Source organism: Delphinus delphis, chromosome 11, assembly GCF_949987515.2.
Source record: "Delphinus delphis chromosome 11, mDelDel1.2, whole genome shotgun sequence".
Classification (NCBI taxonomy): domain Eukaryota; kingdom Metazoa; phylum Chordata; class Mammalia; order Artiodactyla; family Delphinidae; genus Delphinus; species Delphinus delphis.
The window spans coordinates 4,102,188-4,126,476 of NC_082693.1; the positions used below are offsets into that span (position 1 = coordinate 4,102,188).

The 24,289-nt window shown below is 59.4% G+C and overlaps 1 protein-coding gene across 7 annotated transcripts in view; it reads left to right on the forward strand.

Annotated features, from left to right (window-relative positions):
• The window catches only part of TSPAN9 (tetraspanin 9), a 182,263-nt gene that overhangs the window by 94,383 nt on the left and 63,591 nt on the right, over positions 1-24,289 (forward strand). For 6 of the 7 annotated variants that reach the window (XM_060024126.1, XM_060024127.1, XM_060024130.1 and 3 more), the window contains one exon: positions 10,363-10,442. In XM_060024126.1, the coding sequence (XP_059880109.1) occupies positions 10,380-10,442 (63 nt within the window). In that variant the 5' untranslated portion in view covers positions 10,363-10,379. Of the gene's footprint in view, positions 1-9,765; positions 10,443-24,289 lie in introns of those variants that run through there. The other variant, XM_060024125.1, reaches the window with a different exon arrangement.

A 24,289-nucleotide genomic window follows, 5' to 3' on the forward strand; every position in this document is an offset into this window, starting at 1 on the left:
AGGAAACTCGGTGGGTTCATCCCCTCAGGGGCTTCCCGTAGGAAGACATGCAAACAACCTTGATACAGGGCAGAGTGAAATCAGCGCCCCGAAGAGAGGTGGGTTAGGGACAAGAAGAGGGCCTCTCAGTTCGGGGGGTCCTTCGTGGAGGACGTGGCATCTGAGACGCGCCTCAAAGCATCCACTGAAGGCAGAGGTGGCTGGGTGGCGGCGGTGGAGGGCGGCACGGAGCCCCAGACGGAGACAGAGAAGTGGGGAGCTCCGCGTGGTGGGAGCTAGGGCACAGGTCAGGACTGACAGAGCACAGCGCCAGAGGTCACGACCCCACGTTTGAGTACTTGTGTCAAATCCCTGGGGAGCCAGGGAAGGTTTTCAGCTGGCGAGAGGGGCAGCGTGGCACCCCCAGGGCTCTGTCTCAGAATAGTTATGTGGCAGCCGGTGGCAAGGTTAATTGTGGAGGGGACTGGAAGCAGGGACCCCGGGAGGGAGAACTGGGCCAGCAGGAGCCTCTGCTTTCAGGGTTGTGTGTGCCGCCTGCATCCTGGGAGGTTTTGAGCAAGGCTGGGTCCCCATCGTGTGTGAGCGGGTTCCACCAGCAACGACCCTCTGCTAGAGCAACCGGAGAGACACTGTGGAAAGAACTTGCCTAAGAGTTTCGGTACCAACAGCAGACTACCTTCAGGTCTGGGGTGGCCCAGACGCTCCTCTGAGGCCCCTCAGTAGGAGGCAGCCTGAATGGCAGCCTCCTGGACGCGGGGCAGCCTGAGTGGACACAGGGGAGGGAGCCTCACTTTACAGAGTGGCCAGTGCTTCAGAGACCACAAGGCTTCATGCACTGAGACCGCCGAGTCCTCAGACAGCCCAGTTCTACCCAACAGAGATGCGCCCACCACTCATCCCCACGCCTCTCGTTCCCTTCTGCTGGGGGGCGGGGGGGCCGTGTGCAGCCTCCCCTCCCCCATGGCTTCAGAGCAGATGGGGTCCCGGCCACTGTTCTTCTCCGTCTTCTTTGGAGCATCTGCAAATGCTGTGTGCCTGCTGTTCTCCCTGCAGTGGTTCCAGCCTCAGTGAAGAGGCAGGAAGAGGCAGCAGCTCCTGAATCGGCGGGAGGGCCCCAGCCGCATGGGCTGCTCGCACAGGCTGGCCACTGTGTCAGAGAGCGCTGTCCCTGCCGGCGGTCAGTGCCCTGCATGGACTGGCTGAGGAATACTAGATTTGCTGGGTCAGGAAATTCCACTGGTGCATGACAGTTACCTTCGGGCTTCATTACACTTCCCTGGGCCCACTGCCGGGCCTTATCTCATTCTCCGCAAGCTGCCTGCCCTCCTTGATAAGCGCTAATCACGGTGCCTCATTGCTGCTGGGCATCCGGGAGCTGATGGCGTGGATGGCGCGGTGTGTGCCCACCGCACACAGCAGGCCCTTCTGGGGCATCTGACAGGGAGGCTGATTGGGCTTGGGGTGAAAGGTGGGGCTCGTTTGGGTCTTGCCTGGAAAAAAGGGCCTGTGAGCCCAGGGGGTGCCGCTCCCTGGGTGGGCCCCCAGCCTGCGCCCTGCATCCTGTAAACCTGCTCAAATAGGAGGCGTGGCAGCCCTCACTCCCCTCCCAAAGGCAAGGCCCATTCTCCTGAAGAGTGGCTGTCACCTTGCTCGAGGTTCCCACGAGGCCCGCTGTCTGCACCCGCTGTCTGCACGCGTGTGTTCGGTGGTGATCTCACAGCTCCTGTGCGCTGGGCACTGGCTCTGAGCCAAGCGCTGGGATACAAAGATGATGGACGCAGCCCTTGCCCTGAAGGGGCTCACAGTCTGGGGCCAGGATGTTGGCGAGCAGGTAGCTCCGTGGTGGGATGGACTCAGGTGCGTTGGCGCTCCAAGCAGAGGCCCGAGCGCGGCTGTGGACACTGGCATTCAGGGTGCGGGGAGGGAGGTCCAGGCAGAGGAAGCAGCAAGTGCTACAGCTGGGGGCGAGGCAGACGTGGGAGGTCTGTTCTGGTGGGAGGTTAGCCAGGTAAGGGCGGGGGTGGGAGAGCACCTGGCGTCCAGGGTCATGTGTGCTTCACCCCCGCCTCCCTTCCCAGTCCCCTTGCCGTGAAACCTCACTTTGGCTGGGTGTGTGGACGTGTCCTCCCCAGACGTCCTGGGCACTCGTCTCCCTCTGGCTTCGCCCAGCCTTTTTCCACCAGCATGCTCTTCCTTCTGCTGCCCTGATCGGCCCTGCCCATCTCCCAAGAAACAAGGTAGGTCCCGTTTCACTGGGTGGGAATTTCAGGGCTGGAAGGGGCCTTAGAGAAGCAACCAGTAGAAACTTCCTGTTCTGTGGTCGAGGAGGTGGAGGTAATTGGCGTCCTGAGGCTTTGTCCCTCAGGCGACCCAGGAAGCCCTTCTTTGGCGGTGCTGCCGTCCCAGCCCCCGTGCCCCCCCTCCATTGAGCCCCTCCTCTCATGTTCACCCAGCATTCTCTGGTCCCGCTGCTGGTCACGCATTGTCCTGGGTTCAGCCCCTGCTGCCCTGGGGTTTATGGTCCGGTAGGAGAGCCAGACAGCAAACTGTCACTCAAGTAAGCATGTGCTTCCAAACGGACAAGTGCTGCAGGAGAAGTGGAGCTCTGAGAATTTAGGCTTTAATTAGGCGGGGTGGGAGGGGAGCCACAAAACCAGAAGAGACTGTTGTGAAGTACTCACAAGAACTCAGGGGTGAGAAGAAGTACGTCAGTTGGTGGGTCGAGGAAGAGCATTCCAGGCAGAGGGAACAGCATGGGCAAAGGCTCCGAGGAGGGCAAGCTCCACAGGTTCACTGGTTGGAGCACAGTGGGCTGGAGAGGTGGTCAGGGGCCAGTCCTTCCAGACCTCCAGGGTGGCTTAAGGAATTTGGATTGTAATAGAAAAGTAGAACAGCAAATACCACACACACACACATGCACGCACGCACGCACGCACGCACGCACACGCACACACACATACACATGACCATAATCTCAGCAGAATGGAAGCCACTGAGGGCGGTAAGAGAGCAGTGTGAGTGAGAAGATGGGCCTCAGGCGGGGGCGGGAAGGAGAGCCCTGGCCGAGATGCTGCAGGAGCTGGACCAGGGCCGTGGCCGTGAGCCGGTGAGGAGAAGGAAGCTCATTGGGTGGGATTTGTGTTTGAGAGGAGGTGGGGGCCCGTGACCACGGGGAGTCAGGATGAATCTTGGGTCTCTGGCATGAGCAATGGGGTGGGTGTTTAGGCCGTTTATTGAGGAGGGGATCGCTGCCAGGGGAGCAGGGCACGGGCAAGGTCAGTCCCTCTGGGGCACGGGAAGCGGGAGCTGCTGCGAGACAGCCGCGTGGGGATGCCAAGCAGGGGCTGGGTGTGCGTGCCTGGGGCTCAGAAGACAGGTCAGGCGCAGGTAAACCTCTAGGTGTCGTCAGCACGTGGACGGCCCTGGAACAGATGGGGTGGCGAATGCAGGAGTGTTGGCAGAGGGGAGGAGGGCCCCCGAAGGAGGACCTGCCAGCACTTGCCCTCAGAATTTGAGCCACAGGACCTTTTGCATCAATTATGTGTTGTCTTGTATCTTTCCCTGTTCAGTCACCCTATGATTGGATGGGCACTGGGACCATATTTGCTATAACAGCGCTTGTTGGTGATGACCGTGCCTCAGTTCACTGAACACTCTGTGTCCAGCACTGTGCTTTGTGCATCACATTCCTAACCTCCAGTCTTTGTCTTTCTGCACACTGCTCGGGAGGTGTGTATTATCATCTCCATCTCACGGTTGGCGAAACTGAGATACAGAGCAGGCAGGGGGTCATTCCAGGTTACCCGGCACGTGGGTAGCTCACTGCAGGTGGGATCTGGACACAGATCCGTCCAGTCCCAAAGCCCGGAGTTTGCAGGACATTGTTCTCTGTGGTCGGGGCGGGTCGTGGGTACGGACGGCAGTCACTGCAGGCGTCTGAGCATATGCTGTCCTTTCTCCCAGACCTGGGCCCCTCTGGCCCACAGTTAGGGGCAGGCGGAGTGTGCCGAGTGGGTTGGCTTTGGGATGGACCCTCCTCACCTCACCTGGTTCCTCGATCCAGAAGCCTCCCTGAGAGTGGGTCAGGAGTGGTACGGCTGGTCTGGAGCTGTGACTGCGATTCCTTGGAGCTAAGCTAAGCGTCCGCAGTATCAGCAGCTCGTGCTCTGACGTGCATGCCCACCCGTCCCTCAGGGGTGTGGACACAAAGCTGAGGTCTCTTCACGGGCGTGCTCCCTCCGTAGGCAGGAGTGGCCACCACCTCTTGGGCCTGGAGATGTGATGGAAGGAGGGAGTCTGCATGGGCCCACCGGGTACTCGGGGCTGGACGTGGGTGTCTCCACCAGGTTGGCTGCCCAGGGCGGGGAGGGCCTGGAGGGGTTCTGTCCTCTCCTTTTCCCACCTCCTACCTTTTCCGACTCTTCCTCTCTGCTCAGTAAGTTTGTGTGTTTACCTGTCTGTCCGTTTGTCCATCCGTCTCAGGCTGGACCACATGCTGGGGACGTGGCTGTGAGCGGCAGCTGACCACATGGTCCTCACACCAGGTCCCGATGCCCTCGATAGCCTGCTTCCCAGGAGTGGCCCCATACACGTCTGGTTTGGGTCCCTCCCTCTGGTTAGTGAACCTGGGCCCCCGGGTGATCCGTGGGGAGAACTCAGGGCCTAGGCCTGGTGGGCTTCCTGGCCCTCCACCTGCCCTGACTGAGGTGGTCACAGGGGCAGGCACCGGGGCTGAGGAAATGGTTAAGACACAGCCCCTGCCTCCTCTGAGAAGCCCAGTGACTAGAGCAGAGGCAGGTGGACAAACTAATATGTGTGGACGAAGATCTGGGGGCCTGAAGGAGGAGGGGCAAACCTCTTCCCAGGGAAGGAGGTGCCGCCCTTGGTAGAAGGTCCTGAGCAACACATCCCTCCTTCTAAGGGCGCCCCTCCCACTGCAGCCAAACCCAGTTCTTTCTTTGTTTTCCTTACTGGTCTCAGAAACTAAACAAATAACAAACACAATGACCTTTAGTTCCTTTCTACCCCAGCCCTTTTACTATCATCACCGTCCTTCGTGAATCCCGGCCAAGTCTGGTGACTCGTGGCCCTGGAGCTGTTTAATTTCCACGGCAAATTGGAGGCCCACCCCTGCCCCCTGCCCCAGACCCTCCTCATCTCCCCCTGCAGAGTGAACCTTCATGCCAACATCCCGGGGTGTGGCCCGTTAGGCACCGCTCCATCCTTCTCCCCCTGCCCTCTTTCTTTTTAAAATTTATTGAGGTGACGTTGGTCTATAACATCATGTACATTTCATGTGTACAACATCGTATCTTGACTTTTGTGTACTTTACAGCATGCTCACCACCAAGGGTGTGGTTTCCAGCCCTCACCCTACAGCTGCCTCCCTCCCCCTCTGATAACCACTGCTCTGTTCTCTGTATGTACATATTTGGTTTGGTTTGGTTTGGCTTGTTTATGTATTTAATGTCTGACATATGAGCGAAATCATACGGCATTTGTCTTTCTCTGTCTGACTTATTTCACTTAACCCGTGAGGTCCATCCACGTTGTCACTAATGGCAGGGTTTTGTCTGTTTCATGGCTGAGTCGTGCTCCATCATATATACACCACATCTTCTTTATCTATATTCATCCATCGTCCATCCTTGTTCCCTTTTGGCACCATCGGTAAATGGTTTGCTTAGCAATCAAAGCATTTTCTATATTGCTGAAGAGGATCCCAATTTGGGAGTTTAAGAACTAAGCTGCGGTGAAAGGCTCCCTTCTGCAATGGTGGCCCCTCTGGATGGCGAGGGCCCCTCTGTCTCACCTGAATTCTGGTGGGGCCGCCCTGCCTGAGCCTCGGAGGTTCAGGATGCCTCACGAGCTACACATGTTGTCAGATACAGAGATACTCGGTGTGGGACCGGAAGGGGATCTGTGTGGCCCGTCACCTGTGTGCAGGTTAGCGAGAGCCCAAAGGCCTGAGAGACGCAGGGAGAGGCCAAGAGCTTGGCATTACTCTGAAGCTGCAACATGCAGCATCTCCCCAGCTGCCAGGCAGCAGAGATGCTGCGTGTTGATTTCACGTATTCGCATCTCCTCCTCCCCTCTGGGAATTCTGTACCTGCTTACTTTTTTTGTTGTCCAAAGAGAAAGAAAGGAAAGAAAAAGGCAGCTCTGCCTTGTTCACATGCTCTGAGATCCTCAAGGGCAGTCTGTACCTTCCGGCTCCCCTGAGCCCGGCGAGTAGATGAGGACCATCACGGGGGAGAGATGGTGTCTCACATCACCTTCTCTCTCTGATGGTTCCTTCTGCGCCCAAAGTCTAAGAAATTGAGGCAGCACAGCAGCTGACCTTGCCTCTCCACCCTGCTGCCAGGCCTGGCTTCCCAGGGCCCCGATGCTGTCACGTGCCCCACTGCTTGGGAAGCCCCGGGATGAAGCTCAGACTCCTAGTGTCACTCGAGGCCTCACCGGTAGCTCACTGTGGCCCCCCAGGCCCCGTCTCCTCACTGCCCCCGAAGTTCCCGTAGCCGTGCTCTCCCCACTCCTCTCCCTGCCACGCCCACTCCAGCCAGCCCTTCTCCAAGGGGAGGCCAAACGCCAGCTCTGTGCCGTCCTGTCGTGGCACGTGTGCGCTCTGTCATTCTGCTGTGGGCTTCTCCAGGGATGGTCTGTTCACTGCATCTCGAGCCCCTTGGGGCCACGGCCGTGTCTCACTCACCTTTGTCTCTCCCGGTGCCCCCGCTCATTGTCCCGCCGCGATGAACTGTCTATGACGCATGAGTGGTCTCTTCATGGTGGCAGAGGAGGACGACGTTCTGGCTGAAACCGCTTGCCCCTGGCGGTCTCCTGGCTTTGCCTGAGCTGCCTCCCATGGGGGACTCAGTTCCTGTCTTGCAAACTACCTTCTCCCCTCACCCTTCCTTCTTCCAGCCCGCTGTACGATAATGTAGGGCCATCTCCTGGGGGACTCCCCTTTGCTGACCACAGGTCCAGCGGCACTGCCCTGACCACCCCTCTCCCCTTTGCCCCTTACTCAGCTCCTTCTGCTAATGACCTCATCAGGCTCCCTGTTGTGCTTTTAGATTCTCTCTGTTAGACTGGCAGATTCCCAAGGGCAGGAACTAGGTTTAGAGCCCAAGAGAGTAAAGAACATGGGCTTTGAAATCACAGTTTCCTTATCTGTAAAATGGGAATAAGAACCATACCTATCTTGTGGGGCTGCCCTGAGGATTCTGTGAGTTACTGCGGGTGATGCTTGGTGCCTGGGATACACTGGGGACTTGCAAATAGGAGTTGCCCTTATGCTTCTGCTCACTGACTAAGCTGGGAGCGAGCCCTCACGGGAGTGGGACCTCAGTGCCCTTTTGATGAGCATGGCCAGGAGGGAGCAGAGCAGAGCGCTTACACTGGGCGGCCCCTCTTCCTCTCCTACCTGCCTGTTGTCCTGCACCCCCGGCCCCCCAGGGCTTCAGCTGCTGAGGAAATAGCTATTGGCACAAATCCACGTATAGTCAGAAATGAGGGTGGAACGATCGAGGACAGTGGGGAGGCTGTTCTCACGGAACAAGGTGTGAGCTGGCGAGAAGAGAGAGATGAAAAGAAAGGAGAAGGCGGGGTGGGGAGTGGGGGCCAGCCTGGGAGGTGCTGGCTGACTCCAAGTCCACGTCGGAGACTAGTAGTGACAGCCCCTGGGACTGGCTCAGCCCTTAGGGGCCTCAGACGGTTCTCACACAGGCCGACTCCTCTGGGGCTGGGCTCTGTGAACCCCACTTTAAAGAGGAGGAGATAGCACCTCACAAAGGCGGACCACCTAGCCCTGATCACAGACCTCAGATCGAGCTCAGAGTGAAAAACAGGTCTCCTGACTCTCAGTCCAGCTGGTATGATCTCTCCCGCATCAGAGAAGGGATGTGGCAGCCGCGAGCCCTCAGGAGCCGGTCCAGGCTGAAGAGGACAAGAGGCATTCCAGTCGGGTGGCCGTGGGATCTGCCAGGAGCCAGCCGGACATCTGCCCCTCATGTGTGCACAGCACCCACGGGACCGCTGTGCCCAACCAGGAGACAGCAAGGTGCCCTGTCTGTGACACACACTGGCTTTCGTTGCTGGGCTGCCATCTGAGTGGGGGAGGGGCTCAGAATAGTAGCGCCGCTGTTGGTCCTTTTAAAGAAGCTGGGCTGCCCTCAGAAAGAGCGCCCGCACCCCTGGAATGCAGGCCTGCCTCCGGCCCCGAGGTGCAGACTCAGCAGCTTAAGGCCCCGCAGAAGATCTGTGACAAGGGTCTGGTCGGAATGAGTGTCCCCCTCGGCCAGAGCGGATGTGGTAGCTCTGTTCCTGCCCATGGCCTTGGTGATTAATGTCCTTCTGTCTTCCTGGCTAGATCTTGTGTATCTGAATCTGAAGGGCAGGGAGCAGCACACCTCATACCTGTTTCCCCAGGTACCTGGTGCGCTCAGCACAGAGCAGGTGTGGAGTAAACGTCTGATGGGATCCCGGGAGGACATTTTCACACTCACACCATCCAGCCGCCCTGCCCAGCGCCTCCCGGCGGCCGAGCGCGCTGTTAGGTGTGGGATGCAGGGCCAGGGGAGACGTGGCGCTGCTCTGGGGCTCTCAGCACCCTCTTGCTGGTGGCAGAGGTGCCGCCCCCCACCTGTCTTCTGGTCTTCTTTATTTGCCAACTGGGCAGCGCAGACCTCTGCACAAGCCCGGGACGCAGGTGGTGTTTCATGGTAGGATGAAGGGCTCCTTCTGGATGCCCCCAGGCTCCTAGCGAGAGCATTCTTGGTGCTGTGCCCTGACCAGCCCTGCCGGAGCGCCGGTATCCCAGCGCGCTCCGACACCACCCTTGGCAAGGCAGGATTCGCGGGGGCAAGGCAGGACCTTACCTGGGCCACCTACTCTTCTCAGCCGGGTGGGGGGGGGTCCCGACCGGAACGCAGGTCAGGAGTTGGGGGGGGGCTTGCGCAGCTGCAGGAGCCTCCGGAGCCGCGTGCGCGCGTGCGCGGAGGGGGCGGGGCAGGCGGCGCGGGTCGCGAGGGCCTTTCCCACACCTCGCGCCTCCCCTGCGGTCCCAGCTCCCCGTGTGCCCTAGCCTGACCCACGTGTGCAGACACGCGCGCCTGTGTGTGTGTAGCCGGCAGACCTTGTGCCCAGGTCGGACAGGCCCCGTGGGCACAGGGGGCGGCGGCCAGCTGGACAGCGGCCGCGCTTCTTTCCCCTCCAGTCTTCCCCAGCACTTTCCTCTGGGGAGGTTTCCGTGGGTCGTGGTACCTCCAGCCATTCCCCTCCCCTCCCGCCCCCTTCTCTCCCCGGAAAGAGGCCAGCACCTTGCGATGAAGGTTCTGGTTCACCCCGGCTCCGGAGCCCTTGACATTTAGCGAGGCTCGCGGCGCACTGGTGTAGGCACCAGGCAGAACGCTAATCCCATTAAAGCTGTGGTGTCATCCGGGAGGGAGGCTGCCCCCCGCAGTCCTCGCGTTCATTGGCCGAATGCAAACCAGGGGGCGGGGCCGAGGGCCGGGGAGGGGGCTCCGGAGATTTCGGAGTCGGGAGTCGGGCCGGGATTTCGCAGGGGTAGCCCAGCGGTTGAAGCTGCGGCGGATCCCTCGGCACTGCCCGCCGCGCGGCCGGGCAGCCCAGGGCCGGGGGCAGCTCCGCAAAGTCGCGGGGCGAGAGGAGGCGGGCGCCCGCCAAGTGGCCGGGCCGGGCCGGGCTGGGACGGGGAGAGGGGTGCCGGGGAGCCCGGAGCCGGGCGCCCGGGTGCCTCGCGTGGAGCTGCGGTGCGCCCAGGAGGCGAGCCGACGCTCGGGAGCGAGCAAGCAAATCGCTGCCTCCCCAAAGACTCTAAGTTACGCAGGCCAGCCGGTTCCCGGGGAGCGCGCGTGGAGCCGCGCCGCGCCGCGCCGCGCCGCAGAGCCCTCCCGGGCCGGCCGGCGAGAAGCGGGGCGCCGGCACCCCCAGCGCGGGGTCCGGCCGGCAGTGCGCCCCGGGACTGAGCGACGGCGTGCGAGGCTCCTCCGACCCGCCCGCAGCCCGCACCCGACTCGGGCGCTCCCTCCGTGCCACTCCGGGAGCGATGCCCCCCGCCCCCCGCGCCCCCCGGGAGCGACGCGAGCATGGAGAAGTCGAGTAGCGAGGATTCTTCGATCCACCGGAGTCCATCTTTGGACAGCAAGGACTCGGACTTTGCCAAGCCGTCCACCTCGGGCCGCCCGTTCGGCCGCGGCTTCACGGCCGGCGCCTTCTACGGCACCGCGGGCTCCCGCGGCCAGAGCCGCGCCGAGGCTGGCGTGAAGACCGACAAGTACAATGCGCCCAAAGGCAGCAAGTACGTGGTGTTTTACCTGGACCTGTCCTTTGTTCTCCTCCTAGAATTTAAGAAGTGCAACATGGCCAGAGGCTGCCTCTGCTGCTTGAAGTACACGATGTTCCTCTTCAATCTGATATTCTGGGTAAGTCCTTCCCAGTATCTCTCCTTGGTCTCCTCTCTTCTTTGCTTAAGCACGATATCCTCTTCCCCTTCAGAGCTGCATTGCTCTGCTCTCTGCACAGCGGTAAGTGGGTTTTAAAAAACCGTTCCCCCGGCCCCCGCCCCCCCGCCCCCACTTTCATTCATCTTTCTCTTCCCTTCTCTCTCCTCGGTGGCTGAGTGGAGGCTGCAACTTGCCTGTCTTCCAGGAGAGACTTGTTCTACTCCTGGGAGGCTGCTGAAGTTTGCCGCCACCTTCTCCCCCTGTAAGAAACCCGTGCCCCCAACTGGGAAATGTGTAGAAATAGGTGTGGTGTCGGAATTTTTAGCAGCTGTGACCTTGAGTTGAATTCAAGCAGAAGTGCGGACGGTTTTCCGAGTTTTTTCTTGTATTCCTCCTGAACATGCACGAACACAGTCTGCGGCACTTTATGGGCGTGAGATGGGGGGAGTGGTAGAGGTCACGCCCTCCTGATCCTTTCAGTGAATCCCAGGAAAAGGAGAAGGAGCCCCTATCCCAGGCCGAGGGGCCCGCTCGCTGGCCTGCAGCTCTGCCCCCGAGTTAGGGCTTGTGTGGAGAGGGGGGTGTGGGAGGGATGCTGCCATCGGGTGGCCGCAGCTGCTTTTGAGGGATTGCAGTGGACTGGGCAGGGAGCGGGCCGGCCATGTGGTCCCGCCATGGGACCCAGAGCCTGGAAGGGACAAAGGGAGTGCCCCATCCTTGGTGAGAGAGGAGGTTCTAGAGAAGGTGCCAGTGGGTGGGGCAGCTCGGAACTGTGCTCAGTCCCCTGTTATTCTGCCCCTGTGTGCCCCTGTGCACGAGAAATACTAGGCGAATTTGAAAACTTCTTAAATGCGTGTCTAACTCTTCCGTCATCCCAACTTCTGCCTCTGCCTTTCTTCTCTGGAGCCCAGACGCAGTCAGCACAGATGTTTGGCCCTGCCCCAGGGCTGTCCTCCTCCCTTGTGGAGGCTGTCCACTGCCCATGGTCCAGGAGGAGCATGGGGCAGGAGAGTCACCCAGTGCGGGGGGCTGCGTGTGGCGTGCTTTGGTGTTCCGTGCTTGTGTGAACTGACCCACTTTAACTGAGAAGCGTTCGTGGGTGTGTATGGGTGGGTGACTTTTCCCGGGGAAGGGGAGAGCTCAGGCCTGGGCTGGAGGGAGACGGGGCTCTGGCCTTGGCTCCGCATCAGCTCTTTGTGTGACCTTGGGCAAATCACTTTATCCCTAAGGACTGGGTTTCCTTTCCAGTCCAATGTGGGGGGCGGTCGTGATGGTCCCCCTCACAGCCTCGCCTCCTTAGTTAGGGACGTCCTGCCTCCTTACCTTCTCTCTGGGGAGGGAGCCCCCTTCCCTTTTCTTCCGAGGAGCCTGGTCTGAGATCTTTTGAGTAGGATTTCCCCAGGTCTGGGTCTGGGCCACTGCTGGTAAGATGTTACCTGTCCTGTGGTGAGGATTTTGTGGAAATTGGGGCAGATCCGCTGGAATGTCAGGAACGATCTTGTGGCTGCCTCTGGGCAAGTCCTCCTGGCCCTCTGGCTCGTTTGCCAGCATCCGTGTCAGCCAAGCACTGGTGTGTGTTTGTCTGGGGCCTGCGGATTTCCATGAATGCTGCCCATTCATTGTGCACGGCTTCCCTCTCTGTCCTTGTTCACAGTCTCCGCCTACCTTTCTGCTTTTCTGCCTCGCCCCACTCTTACTAGACAGACCCTCCTGGGATGCTCGGTGCCCTGGCCAGTACCTCCCACTCAGACGCGCTCCTCCCCGCCCCCACCCCGCCACCTGCTGGCCAGAGTAGGTATAACTGCGTGTGCCGCCTCTTTTTTTCTCCGGGCGTTTGGGGACCTCCCCACGCGCTAGCTAGTGCTGTGGTCTGTGCCCTGCACATGGAAGGCACTGGTTGTGTGTTTGTGAGTGAATGAAGGGAGGGTCAGCGCAGTAAACCCACACATGTGGTAGGGATTCCCAATCCCACCTGACAGGAAAGAGAAGTTAGTTCTCAAACTTGCCAGCGATGAAGGCTGTCCTGGCGCCTTAGCTGTGGGTGACGAGTGACTTTCTCTCTTCCGGTGGTTAATGAACCGGTCAGTGGAATGGCCTTCCTTTTTGGTTATAGTGAGAGAACTTACTCTTCCTAATAAGAAAGTACCTACCCCCTCTCTCCTACCCGGCAAGGACTCGATTTCTTCTAGCCTCTGACTTTGCTGGCTACGTAATATTTTCAGAATTCCCACAACATGCTATGAGCTGGGAAAAATTCTGAGTCTCAGAGACCCAGTTCTTTCATGCTTGTAGCGTATGGGATGATGAAATGAGGCCTAGACCTTAGGAGAGCTGGAAAATTCAGCAGAAGAGAGACGGATGCTTGTGTGTGTGAGAGTGTTGGCCGCTGCGTTTCTTGGCAGGTAGACGAGCAGGTGTAGCCAGGACTTGGGCTTGCGCGTCCCTGTACCCCAGTCCAGCAAAGGCTTCCTGCGGGAGGTGCTTGGGCCTGAAATAGAAGGAGCAGTGGAGGGAAGAGCCAACTCGGAAGAGAAGGAGCGAAGGCGGGTGGTGGTGTTGGTGAGGCAGGACCTCTGGAGACCCCTGCTGCTTCCCAGGGCATCAGGGAGGCAAGGACAGACGTGAGTGAGAGGGTGGGTGCGAGGAGGGTCAGCGCCAAGCCCTCTGGGACCCAGAGCAATTGTTAGGAATTATGTAGCCATGACTTTCTAGTGTCATGGCTCAGAGCCCAAAAGGAGGCTTTCCTGAGGCATTAGAGTTGAACCTGCGGCCTGTAATCAATAGGTTGAGATCTCCCCATGGATCCTGAAGCCTACCTGGTCGTTCTCCAAACCCACCGCTGCGGCCACACCGCCTGCCTCCCGGGAGCCCGCTGGGAGGAGTCCCGCTGCCAGGAGAGGTGCAGCTGTCTCACACTGCAGCCCCTCGCAGGCCTGAGCGGGCCTGGCTCCTCGCCACTGGGTGGAGCTTCTAGGGTACTGGTGTTGGCGGGGGCCCGGGTGACATCACCGGGGGCAGGATGGAGGCGGAGCTGTGCGCTGGCCTACCCCCCACCCCCTTCCGAGGAAAGGGCAGGTGCCTTGCAGGCTGCTGGGCGCCTAACTGTGGGGGGGAGGGGATGGCGTCCAGGTCTGCCCCTGGCACTGCTGCCTAGAGCCAGCTGGTGCTAGCCAGGTTGGCGCCCAGGGCAGCGTTTCTGAGGGCCTGACATAGACGGTGGGGTAGAGGTCAGCCTGCCTGAATGAGCCCCACCTCCTCTGTGCCCATGCACGCCCCACCCGGATCCTCAAAGAGAATGCTGGCTTTCCAGGTGGGTGCGAAATGAGCTGGCACAGAAGTTTCCCTATGCTGAGGGGCCTGTCCCCCAGCAATCCAGCCGCCCCAGCTATCTCTCCTCGTCTCAGCCCCATCTCTCAGTCCTCCCGGGACCATCTGGTGGAATACTCCAGGCAGAGATTAAGCGAAGCTAAGCCCCTCAAGGAGGGCACAGAAGGCTCAGAGCTTTCAACTCTGAGTATCGGGGCGAGCTCTGAGTGCTGGGGGCCTTTGTCCCTTTCTCGGGACGGCAAATCGTGATCCCATCCCACCTCCTCCCAACCCAAATTTGGCTCCTATCTGATGGGGGCAGTGGTGGGAGTAGGGCTGGCGTGGCTAGTGTAATTGCCACTCAGAATAATGGTCACTTTGCATGTTCACCAGCAGAGCTGTCCCATCACTTTAAATCATGGCTGGCAGAGCAGCGACATTCTGGCCTCACCTGGAAGTCTATTCCTTGTGGATTGGTCTCTTAAGAAAGGCCAATTAGCCAAGGAGGCAGCGTTCAGGGTGCCTGCTGGGGCAGGAGAAGGGCTGGCGCAGGGCTGCGTGCGCCGGGTGTCGGGCGGGCACCCTGATTAACTTCCCCTACGTGGGGGCAGGCATTCGCGGCCTGGCCCCTCTCGGGCCGCTCACTCTGCCTCTGGGTGCGGGCAGCGTGGTCACGGCTCTCCAGTCACCTTGGAGGCATGCGTTTGGTACTGGCTTGGCCGCCAGTGGATGCCGTAGCCACCCTGTGTCCGTGAAGCCCAGGATAGGGTCTGGTACAATCTGGGCTGGGCGGCCTGGGGTGTCCTGAGTCTGCGGGCTGCCTTCTGTCTGGGAACGGAAGTCGTGAGTGGGCTGAGGGGTCAGAACAGAGTCCCAACAGGAGATACAGGCCAAGCTGGGCAGCAAGAGGCACGTACGTAGAGGCTTCCCAAAGGCTCCGGCCGGCTCCCAGAGGGCGGCTACACGTGGGGCCTGATCCTTGGGGTGGGTCAGGCCTGGCTCTGCTCGGGGAGGGGGGCTGATGCCCCGAGACCCGGGAATGTGGCCGTGAGGGAATGCCGGCTCTGTGTTCGCTTCCTTTCCAAAGCATTAAAAATTAAACTTCCGTGTCTTGATATCTATTTTTAAATCATGTCAGAGCCAGCATTGGTGTCAGTCAAGAGGGGGTGGGGAGGAGGAGGGCAGGGAAGAGAGAGTTCCGCTGAAACGGGGGGGAGTGCTGTCACCCCTGTGGGGAAGGGGCTGCAGGCCTGCCCCCCCCCCTCCCGCTGTCCTGAGGAGCACAGAAAAAGCCACAGGCCTCCTCCCCCGGCCTCCGCGGAGGATGGGGCCTCGCCCTCCCCTGCCTCCGTGTGCCTGGCTGCCCTTGGCCGAACTTGGCGGCGGGCTGTGGGCCTCACTGGGCTGCAGGGTCCCAATCGAGCCGCTTCACTCATGCCACAAGTATTTCCTGAATGCCCGCTGCGTGCGCAGAAGCCTGCAGCGCTGAGGACCGGCTGACTGGGCTCGCACAGGGCAGATCAGCTTTCCCGGGCCAGGAAGTCGTGGATGGGGAGGTCACCTGGCCCGTCCTCCCCCAGGCACCAGAACACGGAGCCCCCCTCCCCCTCCGCAGCACCCTGGGCCGGGGCAGCGGCAGGCCTGGACTCAGCGTCCGTCCTGGGGCCCTGACTTGACCTGTCCTTCCCTTCCCCCACGCCGTGTGATGGCTGTCTCGCTCCCTCTAAAATGTTTGCGTCCATCAGAAATAAAGGGGAGGAAAAACAGCCTGTTTCTTTTAGGAGCATCTGAGTTTGGAAAAAAGAATTCGTGAGTTGTGTCTTTTCTGTTTCTTCTTACGGAAAGGGCTGAGTGGGCGCTCTGTGGCTAGTGTGCGCTAGGTGCATTTATCGAGCACCTGCTGTTAGCCAGGTCCCTGGGAGCAGTCAGGTGCATAAACAGATAATGACACTTCTGGGCAGTAAGTGCTCAGTCGAGCTTCTAAGTAGAGTAATTAATACTGCTTAATAGAGACGAGATACAGAGATGACAGTGACAGCTGGACTTGGAAGGATGGATAGGAGTTTGCTGGATAGATGCGGATGGGGTTCCGGGCCGGGGAGAAGGGTGATCCAGACTGAGCCTCCGGCATGTGTGCAGTGAGCCGAACATAGGGAACAAAGGGCGGTGTGAGCCTGGTGGTGCCAGCCGAGGGCGGCTTCCTGGTGAGTTCGGCCTGGGTTCCGAGGACGAGGTGCTGGGGCTGCCGCTAGGTTTGTCACCGGGGCTCTGCACAACGGGATGCTTTGCTTTTCGGGCGGTGACCCCCGAGACGGGTCTTGCGGTGCCGCTCGGGCTGCAAGCTGTCGCTGTCGCTGATGCAGCTTACGGAGACGCCCGGCCGCTCCCCTTCGGCTGCCATGTACCTGCTTCCGTGGTTCCAGTTAGCAAGCTCTGAGGCTGAGGCAAACCCATCGGGCAGAGTTAAGTCTTCTGAGCCAGCTTTGTCGCTGCTCACGTGTGAAAGCTAGTCTGCCGGCAGGAGTCGGGGAGGGGGGGGAGGGGGGCATTGGGGCAGGGACATTACAAGTGGCACGTGGAGGGGTGAGCAGCTTGGGGTGGAGAAGGGGCTCTCACCCCCCACCCCTCGCTCTTCCTCCCCCAGCCCCAGGACCTCAGGGGGCCTGAAATCTCTTTTAACGTGGTCGGTCCGTGCTTCCATTTGGATGGGTTCTGCCGTCTCCTCCCTCGGGCCCTGGCAGGCCTCCTGAGAGGCTGTAGGAAGGCCCTGGAAGGGAAGGCCACAGGGTTTCAACTCCTCTTCCGAGTGTGGGCAGCTCAGTACCACGCAGGAGGCCGGGTTAGGTGGCTGGTGCGGGGGTGACTGCCTTCAGGGAGCTTCCCATCCGTTCCGGGGCTCTTCCCTAGTGTGTAGGTTCGAATCACCCAGGCAGCTGTGTACACGGGCAGAGATCACCGTGCCCCTTGACCTACGACCTACTGACTCGGAGCGCGCAGGAATGAGGCCTGCGTTGTGAAGCGTTCCTACCCCTCCTGGTGCCTGGGCTTCCTCACGTGTGACAGTATCACCTATCCTGCAGGGCTGATGCCAGGGGCCCAGGTGAGGCGGTGTGTGCATGACACAGGTCCGCTTCTTAGCGGGATGCTGGCACGCCGGACTCAGTGACCAGTGGTTGCAGGTGTTGTCACCGCCCTCCTGCAGTGACCGCATGGACCCCCAGGGAGCCCCCCACAGTGAGTCAGGTGCCCAGGGCTGGCGTGACAGTGCTGGGCGGGGCTTTGGAGCCAGGACGGAGCTCCAGATGTCTTGTTAGGCTGGGGTGAGTACCACGTCCTCTGGTCTCAGGGACACGTGGTAGAAATGGGGAGGCGGCTCTGTGGGAACGGAGGATGGGGTGGAAGGCAGTGAGGGAGGGCCGGGGTCTCGGACGCTGGGGCCTGCAGCTGCCCTGCCACACTGCACTCTTCTCGGTTGGGCCACGCCCTCCCCTGCCTCCCTTTGTTCCTGGTGCCATGAATCGGGCCGGCTGGGCCTGTGGTCACATGGCAGGGTCCCATGGTCCTCTGCCCTGGGTGCTCCAAGGGCAGGTCACGGCGCACACTCCGGGTTGGGCTCTGCTGGGCAGCTTGGCTGTGACCTGAGCTGACAAAAGACAGGCAACTAGGGCCTCCAGGTCACTTTACTAACCAGAAAAATGGTCGCTTAAAACTTTTTTCAAATAGCAGAATATATCATATTTAAATTCATATAAAGATGTATATAACGAACATGTGCCCACCATGTAGTTTAAGGAGTGAAACGTCATCTGCACCTGCGAAGCCTCTGTGTGGTCCTCCCTGGTCCCGCCCCCGCATCCTGCCTGGAGAGAACCATTCTCCTTACGTTTCGTGTTCAGTGTATTTCTTTACGGTGTGTGTGCATCCTTAAACTCCACATCGCTTGGCTTGGCTTGTTTTTAAGCTTTTGGTAGTTGGAAGCCTTCTGAATCTTTAAAATTCAGCGTTACGTTTATTGATTCATCCGTGTTGATATGTGTGATGATAGTGCGTTTATTTTTGCTGCTCCATGGGATTCCGTTATGTGTGTGTGCAGCAGTGTATTCTTCTGGTGATGACATTTGGGTTATTTCCTTCTTTGCAAACATGCTTCTGGAGACGTTCTTGAATAAGCCTCCTGGTGCACATATGCCAGAGCGTCTCTAGGGCCTCGCTTCTGAACGTGTCTCTGGAGGAGCAACTCTTTCCTTCCAGTCTCTGGACAGGGCTCTGCTGTGCATGACCGGTACCCGGCTCCAGCCAGAGGTGACCCCACTGCATCCCCGAGCTTGTTGATCGTGCACTTGAATGTTCTGGCCATGTCAAATTGCTATAAAGTTCCTCAGCGTTGAGCCAGTCCGTGGGCCACACGTGGAGAGCTGCTTTAGGAAACAGCAAGGATTGGCATTGATGAGTTTCAGAATACTTGCATTTCCACTTTATTGGAGAATGACAGATTATTTTCCAGACTGGAAACATCAGTTGACACTTCCCCCAGTGGAATGGCAATTGAAAATGGAAAGTTTGGGGCATTTTCCGATGCGGTGGGTGTAAAATGCTGTGTTATGTTTTCAATTTGCATTTCTCTGATTATTAGTCAACCTCTTTTCATAGGTTTATCAGCCATTCTTTTCTCTTCTGTGAATGCCGCTTGATGTTTTCGTCCATTTTCCTGTAGAGTTGTTTGCTTTTTCTTCCTAATTTTTAGGAGTTTTATCTCTGTTCTGGGTACTCATCCGTTGTCCGCTAAGTGTACCACAAACACCCTTGACAGCTTCCGGTTTGTAGCTTGTCTTTTCACTTTCTTCAGAGGTCTTTTGATAAACAACTTCTTTAAATGAATGTAGTCAAACTTATCAGTCTCTTTTCTTTGTGAGATGGTACTTTTTATGTATTATTTGACGTAACATCTCAGGGACATCTTTATGTCCCTGGTAATAGGACAGTGCTTTTGTCACAACATAATAGACGCTCATATTCATGAGGTCTGAATGAATGAATGCATGATCAAAGACGAGTCCCTGTATTTATTTCTGAAGGCTTTACTTTTCATATTTAAGTGCTTCGTAGCTCTGGGATGTATATCTGCGTGCGATGTGAGCAGGGCCCTGACTCCTCTCTCCCCTTGTCACAGCAGCTGCCTGAGCCTCCCCAGCTGGCCAGGCCCCTTCTCCCCCACTGGTGGGTACCTTGCACCTTTCCCTGTGCTACACTGTCTGAATTACGGCCCCTTTGTAACAAGTCTCCGTAAGTGGTAGGGCAAGTCCGTTCATCTCATGCTTTTCAAGAATGCTTGGGCTATTCTCGGCCCTTTGTTCTTTTGTGTAAGTTTTGGAATCAGTTTGTCTAGTTTCACCAAAAATCAATCCATCAACCCCACCCCCCAGCCCTGGTGGTATTTTGATTGTCCTTTCATTGAATCTCTTGATCAACTTGGGGAGAATCGCCATCTTTGTGTTTGCATTCATGAATATAAAGTGTATTCTCAACGTGCATTTCTGTTCACGGACGTGGTTTACTCCACGTATTAGGCCTCTAATGCTCTCCGTGAGGGTCTTACGCGTTTTCCGCCGAGTGCAGACTTTTGATCCTTCATCCTTTGCCACGGGTGGCTCTGGTGTGAGGGATGACGGGGCGGCGGCTATGAAAGGAACAGTGAAAGAGGGAAAGTAGGGTTAGAGTCTCCTCTGGGAGAAGAGGAGCTGAGGGAACCCCAAAACCAAACACCACTCAGTCCCTGGTGCCTGTCCAGGGGCTCCACGTGGCCCGTGCTTGAGTCAGGCGGGGGTGTGCGTGTCTCCCTCCAGCTGCTGTCCTCCCCCCGGGCAGGGAGGCCCTTTCAGAAGTCTCAGAGCGCAGGACCCTGTGGTCCAGAGTAGAAGCAGAAGGGGTGGGGCCGGGGGCAGCCGGTGTGTGTGTCTGTCTCTGTGTGAAGATGCTGTGATAGCACAGAGGGCGGGGCAAGTTCCTGAGAGTTTTTACAATGGCCCCACTGCATGGCATGCGGTTCCCCGGGCAGGGATCGAACCTGGGAGGTGTACTGCTAGGGAGAAGGCAGGGCAGGAGGACAGTCACGAGAAGGTTCTGGATGAGAGGGGATGGGGGGAGCATGGAGGACGAGGGGGCAGGAAAAAGAAGGTGGTATGGGGCTTCCCTGGTGGTGCAGTGGTTGAGAGTCCACCTGCCGATGCAGGGGATGCGGGTTCGTGCCCCGGTCCGGGAAGATCCCACATGCCGCGGAGCGGCTGGGCCCGTGAGCCATGGCTGCTGAGCCTGCGCGTCCGGAGCCTGTGCTCCGCAACGGGAGAGGCCACAACAGTGAGAGGCCCGCGTACTGCAAAAAAAAAAAAAAAAAGAAGGTGGTATGGAAGACGGAGAAGAGGCTAGTAATGCATAGGGCTTGAAGCAGAGTGTGATGGGCAAGGACTTGCTCCCTGGCACATTCCATGGTAGCCAGCGGACGGTAGAGACTGTAGGTGGCAGGTTTGGAGAACAGGTGAATGTGGCCTGGCCCACAGACTCCAACGCCCCTTTGCAGGGGGCTCTAAGGAAAGGGAGGCTGCTGGCAGGACCTTCCCGAGCCTTCTGTGCTGGAGCGGCGGCCCCAGGGTTCTCTCTGGGGGTGGTCATGTGTGTTCCCAGGCCCAACCGTGCTCCCCGCCTGTGGGCAAGAGCGAGTGACAGCTTGTCAGGCCGATGAGCCTGGGCCCTGGGCAAGAGATCTTTGATGTCTGAGTCATTTAGGACACGAGTCCTGACTGGGCCCTGAGGCCTGGGGACCCTCGGGGGGGCCGGGGGAAGGAACGTGGATGCAGTCAGAAGAGCTGAGCGCACAAGGTGCTTGATTCGTTACCATTTATGGCAGCTAAGAGAGCGGTGCAGGCCCGCCCCCTCCCCTCCGCCTGGAGCCCCCCTCTGCCTGCCCCTTTCTCAGCCTGCCTGATGGGAGGAGGGGCGTCTGTGTGGAAAGCGCACGCTGAGCTGAGAGCTGTGGGAGGACTGGCAGGATCCTCGCCTCCCTCGTGGGTGGAGGCGCCTCACATCTTACTGCGGCTGGGTGGGCAGGGCGGGGCAGCCCCTCCAGCAGCCTGCGGGATCCTAGTGGGCCCGGCCACCAAGCCTGCGTTTCCTCCCCGTTCCACAACAGAAGCGCCGAGTTCCGCTTCTCATGGAAGACGTGCACCAGTTAGCTCTTCATGTTGCACCTGGGATCCAGGTGGGAGCGTGGGAAAGAGCAGCGCGTGGTCACAGAGCCCTGGGTTCTAGCCCCAGCAGTTGCTAACTGGCTGTGTGACCCTGGACAAGTTACTTGCCCTCTCTGGGCCTGAGTTTCCACATCTGCACGATGGTAGACTTGGACCAGCTCACCTGGGAGCCCCTTTCGGGCTGTGACATCTGTGATTTTTCTTCATTTCTTTGGCTCCCTTTGTGTTTTCAAAGAGCTGGTGATTCTTCAGATGCTCTATCTTCCTCTTCCTCTTGGGTGGAGTGAGGGACCAGGGATGGAGTTCTTTACATCTCACAAGTGGGGACACTGAGGCCACAGTGAGGGAGGACCCATCAGGCAGGACTGGGTGTGTCCTCCCTGTGCTGGAACTTGCTCTCTGAGTCTCATCAAACTGCCCCAGGTTCTGCTCCGCCTCGGGTCTCCCGGCCGCGAGCTGGGCCCAGGCACAGGGGCTCTGGCTTCCATGGCCCACCCGAGGGCAGGAAGAGATGGGAGTCTGGCTGGGCATTCAGCCACAGCAGCCCCCGCTTCCCTGCCTGGGAGGGCTGTCCCCACCAAGCAGGTAACGAGGGGCGGGCTGCTTTATTCAGCGCCCCCAGTGCCGCGTCTGACACCCAGCGTGCTGTGCGGCTCCCTTCCTGTTGTTAGAAAGACACCTTAAAGACGACTGTTCCAACTGCACCCGCCAGCACTAGGAAGGGCTTTCTTCTCCCTCGTGGTTCCCCAGCCCCTGCTCCTCCAGGCCCCCGCCTCCAGCCTCCGTCTCTCCCTCTGCCCGTGGTTCCCCAGCGCCTGCTCCTCCAGGCCCCCGCCTCCAGCCTCCGTCTCTCCCTCTGCCCGTGGTTCCCCAGCGCCTGCTCCTCCAGGCCTCCGCCTCCAGCCTCCGTCTCTCCCTCTGCCCGTGGTTCCCCAGCGCCTGCTCCTCCAGGCCTCCGCCTCCAGCCTCCGTCTCTCCCTCTGCCCGTGGTTCCCCAGCCCCTGCTCCTCCAGGCCTCCGCCTCCAGCCTCCGTCTCTCCCTCTGCCCGTGGTTCCCCAGCCCCTGCTCCTCCAGGCCCCCGCCTCCAGCCTCCGTCTCTCCCTCTGCCGCTTCCATAGCCCCGGCACCTCCCCATCCAGCCGTACTTGCAGCCGCTGCCTTTGAGAAAACGAACAAACAAACATCCCCCCACCAACTCACAGCTCCAGGCTGTGATGCTGTCCCTTCCTTGTGAACACAGGGACTGTCCCGCTCCCCCACTGGAAAGGACACGTGCAGTTTCACTTCCCGCTGTCCACCACCGCTGGCGGCGGCTCCCCTTCCTCTTAGCCCCTCCTCTGTCCTTCCGACTTTGTCGTGAGGGCTGCGGGCTCGCGTGGAAAGAGGCTTGACGGGAGTGCGGGTTCCCCTCGCAGCCCTGCCTTGGCTTTCCTGCGGGGACTTCAGCTTCTCATCTGCAAGATGGGGATAAACCTTGACTCTTGGCTGGCCAGCCGGGGAGAGTTGTCCGGAGGACACACTGAGGTGTTTGGGAAGGTCTCTGAAGTCTGTAAAGGGAGATGCTGATGTAAACTGGGATGACTGTCGTGTTCTTTCTGTAACTTCCCGTGGTGCTGTGTCCGTGTTTCCATTTCAGGGTGGGCCCGAAGGCCTGCAGTGGGTGTTCCCTGAGGCATTTCACCCTCCAGGCAGCCTCGCTGTGTGGTCCTGGTTCCCGCAGGCCGCCTGCCCAGGTGCCCACGGAGGCTGACACCTCAGCAGAGCCCGCTCGAGGCTACCCGCGCAGTGGGGTGTCGGGCGGGAGCCCCCTCCGACCTCCCCGAGGCTCTGCGCTGAGTCAGAGGGGAGAAGGTGGGCCGGACCGGGAGCAGCTGCAAGCGCCGGAGAGAGCTGCTCTGTCACGCTGGTTCAGGCTCCTGGCTGCTGTCAGGGGTCCTAAGAGCACAGTGGGATACCCTGTGTGTCCCAGGATCACAGAGCATGGACCCTGTGACCCAGGGCTGCTGGAGGAGCCTCCCGGGCAGGCCCTTTTCTGGCGGCCCTGAGTCTGCACTGGGACTGGCGGGAGTTTGGGTGCATTTGCTTCTTGGCTTTAACTGCCCCTTGGGGATGTGCCACCCGGGCTTCTGTCCTCTGCTGGACAGAGCCACTGGCTTGCGCTTCAACCGTGGGTAGTGGAGGTAGGTTTCGGGGGCAGGATGCTCGCCCACGTCGCTGTGGACCCACACGAGGGGACCAGGACCCTTCCCCTCCCACCCCGGGCACTCACACCAGGGCAGGTGGGTCTGGGGGCGGCGCGGGGCGGGGGGCAGCTTCTCCAAGCGCGTCCTCCCCGTTTTGTAGTGTCTTGGAGGCACCCGAAGCACGTCTTCCCCTTAGAGCATCAAAGGCCTTAGTTTGCTTTTGGGGAGGCTGAGTCGTAGGGGAGGCATCACGTCAGGGGTCCAGGCCACACCAGGAATCAATGAAGCCCGCCTGGCTGCGCTGGAGCCACGGGCACCACACCCGAGTAGGCAGGGAACCCGAGTGTATTAGGTGGGTCAGGAGGTGGCCTGGCTTCCAGGGTGGGTGGGTCCCTGAGGGGTCAGCTGCTGCCCCTTGCCTGCTTCCACTGAAGTCCACTGTGGGCCGGTCTCTCCAGGGAGCTGCGGGCGTCCTGGGGGAACGTGGACCTCCTTTGCCAAGGCCCTGACCTCCAGCCTTTAGACAGACACCCATGGCCCCTTGCTTCAGGGGGCTCTGAGGATCATTCTGGATCCTCGTGAAATTCCAGGCCAGGCCGCTACCCCAAGGGCCCACTGTCCTGGGGGGTGGCTAGGCTGCCAGAATGCGCCTCTGAACCAGGGTTGGAGGAAGGGGAAGGGGCAGAGGGCATCCTCTTGCCTTGCCGCTTAGCTTGCTGGAGTTATTTTTCTGTGTCTTTCTCTGTCTGGTGTTGCCAAACTTCTATTCGTGCCTTTCTCCCTCTGGGTTTTTGTTTTTTTTTTTGTTTTTTTTTTGTTTTTTTTGCGGTACGCGAGCCTCTCGCTCCGGACGCGCAGGCTCAGCGGCCATGGCTCACGGGCCCAGCCGCTCCGCGGCATGTGGGATCTTCCCAGACCGGGGCATGAACCCGTGTGCCCTGCATCGGCAGGCGGACTCTCAACCACTGCGCCACCAGGGAAGCCCTCCCTCTGGGTTCTTATCACCTGGATATTAGGAGGTATTGGGAGGTGAGCCTCCACGCTCCCCTGGTGCCACCCCTAAGCTGGAATTCCGGGACCTAGATGAAGGCAGAC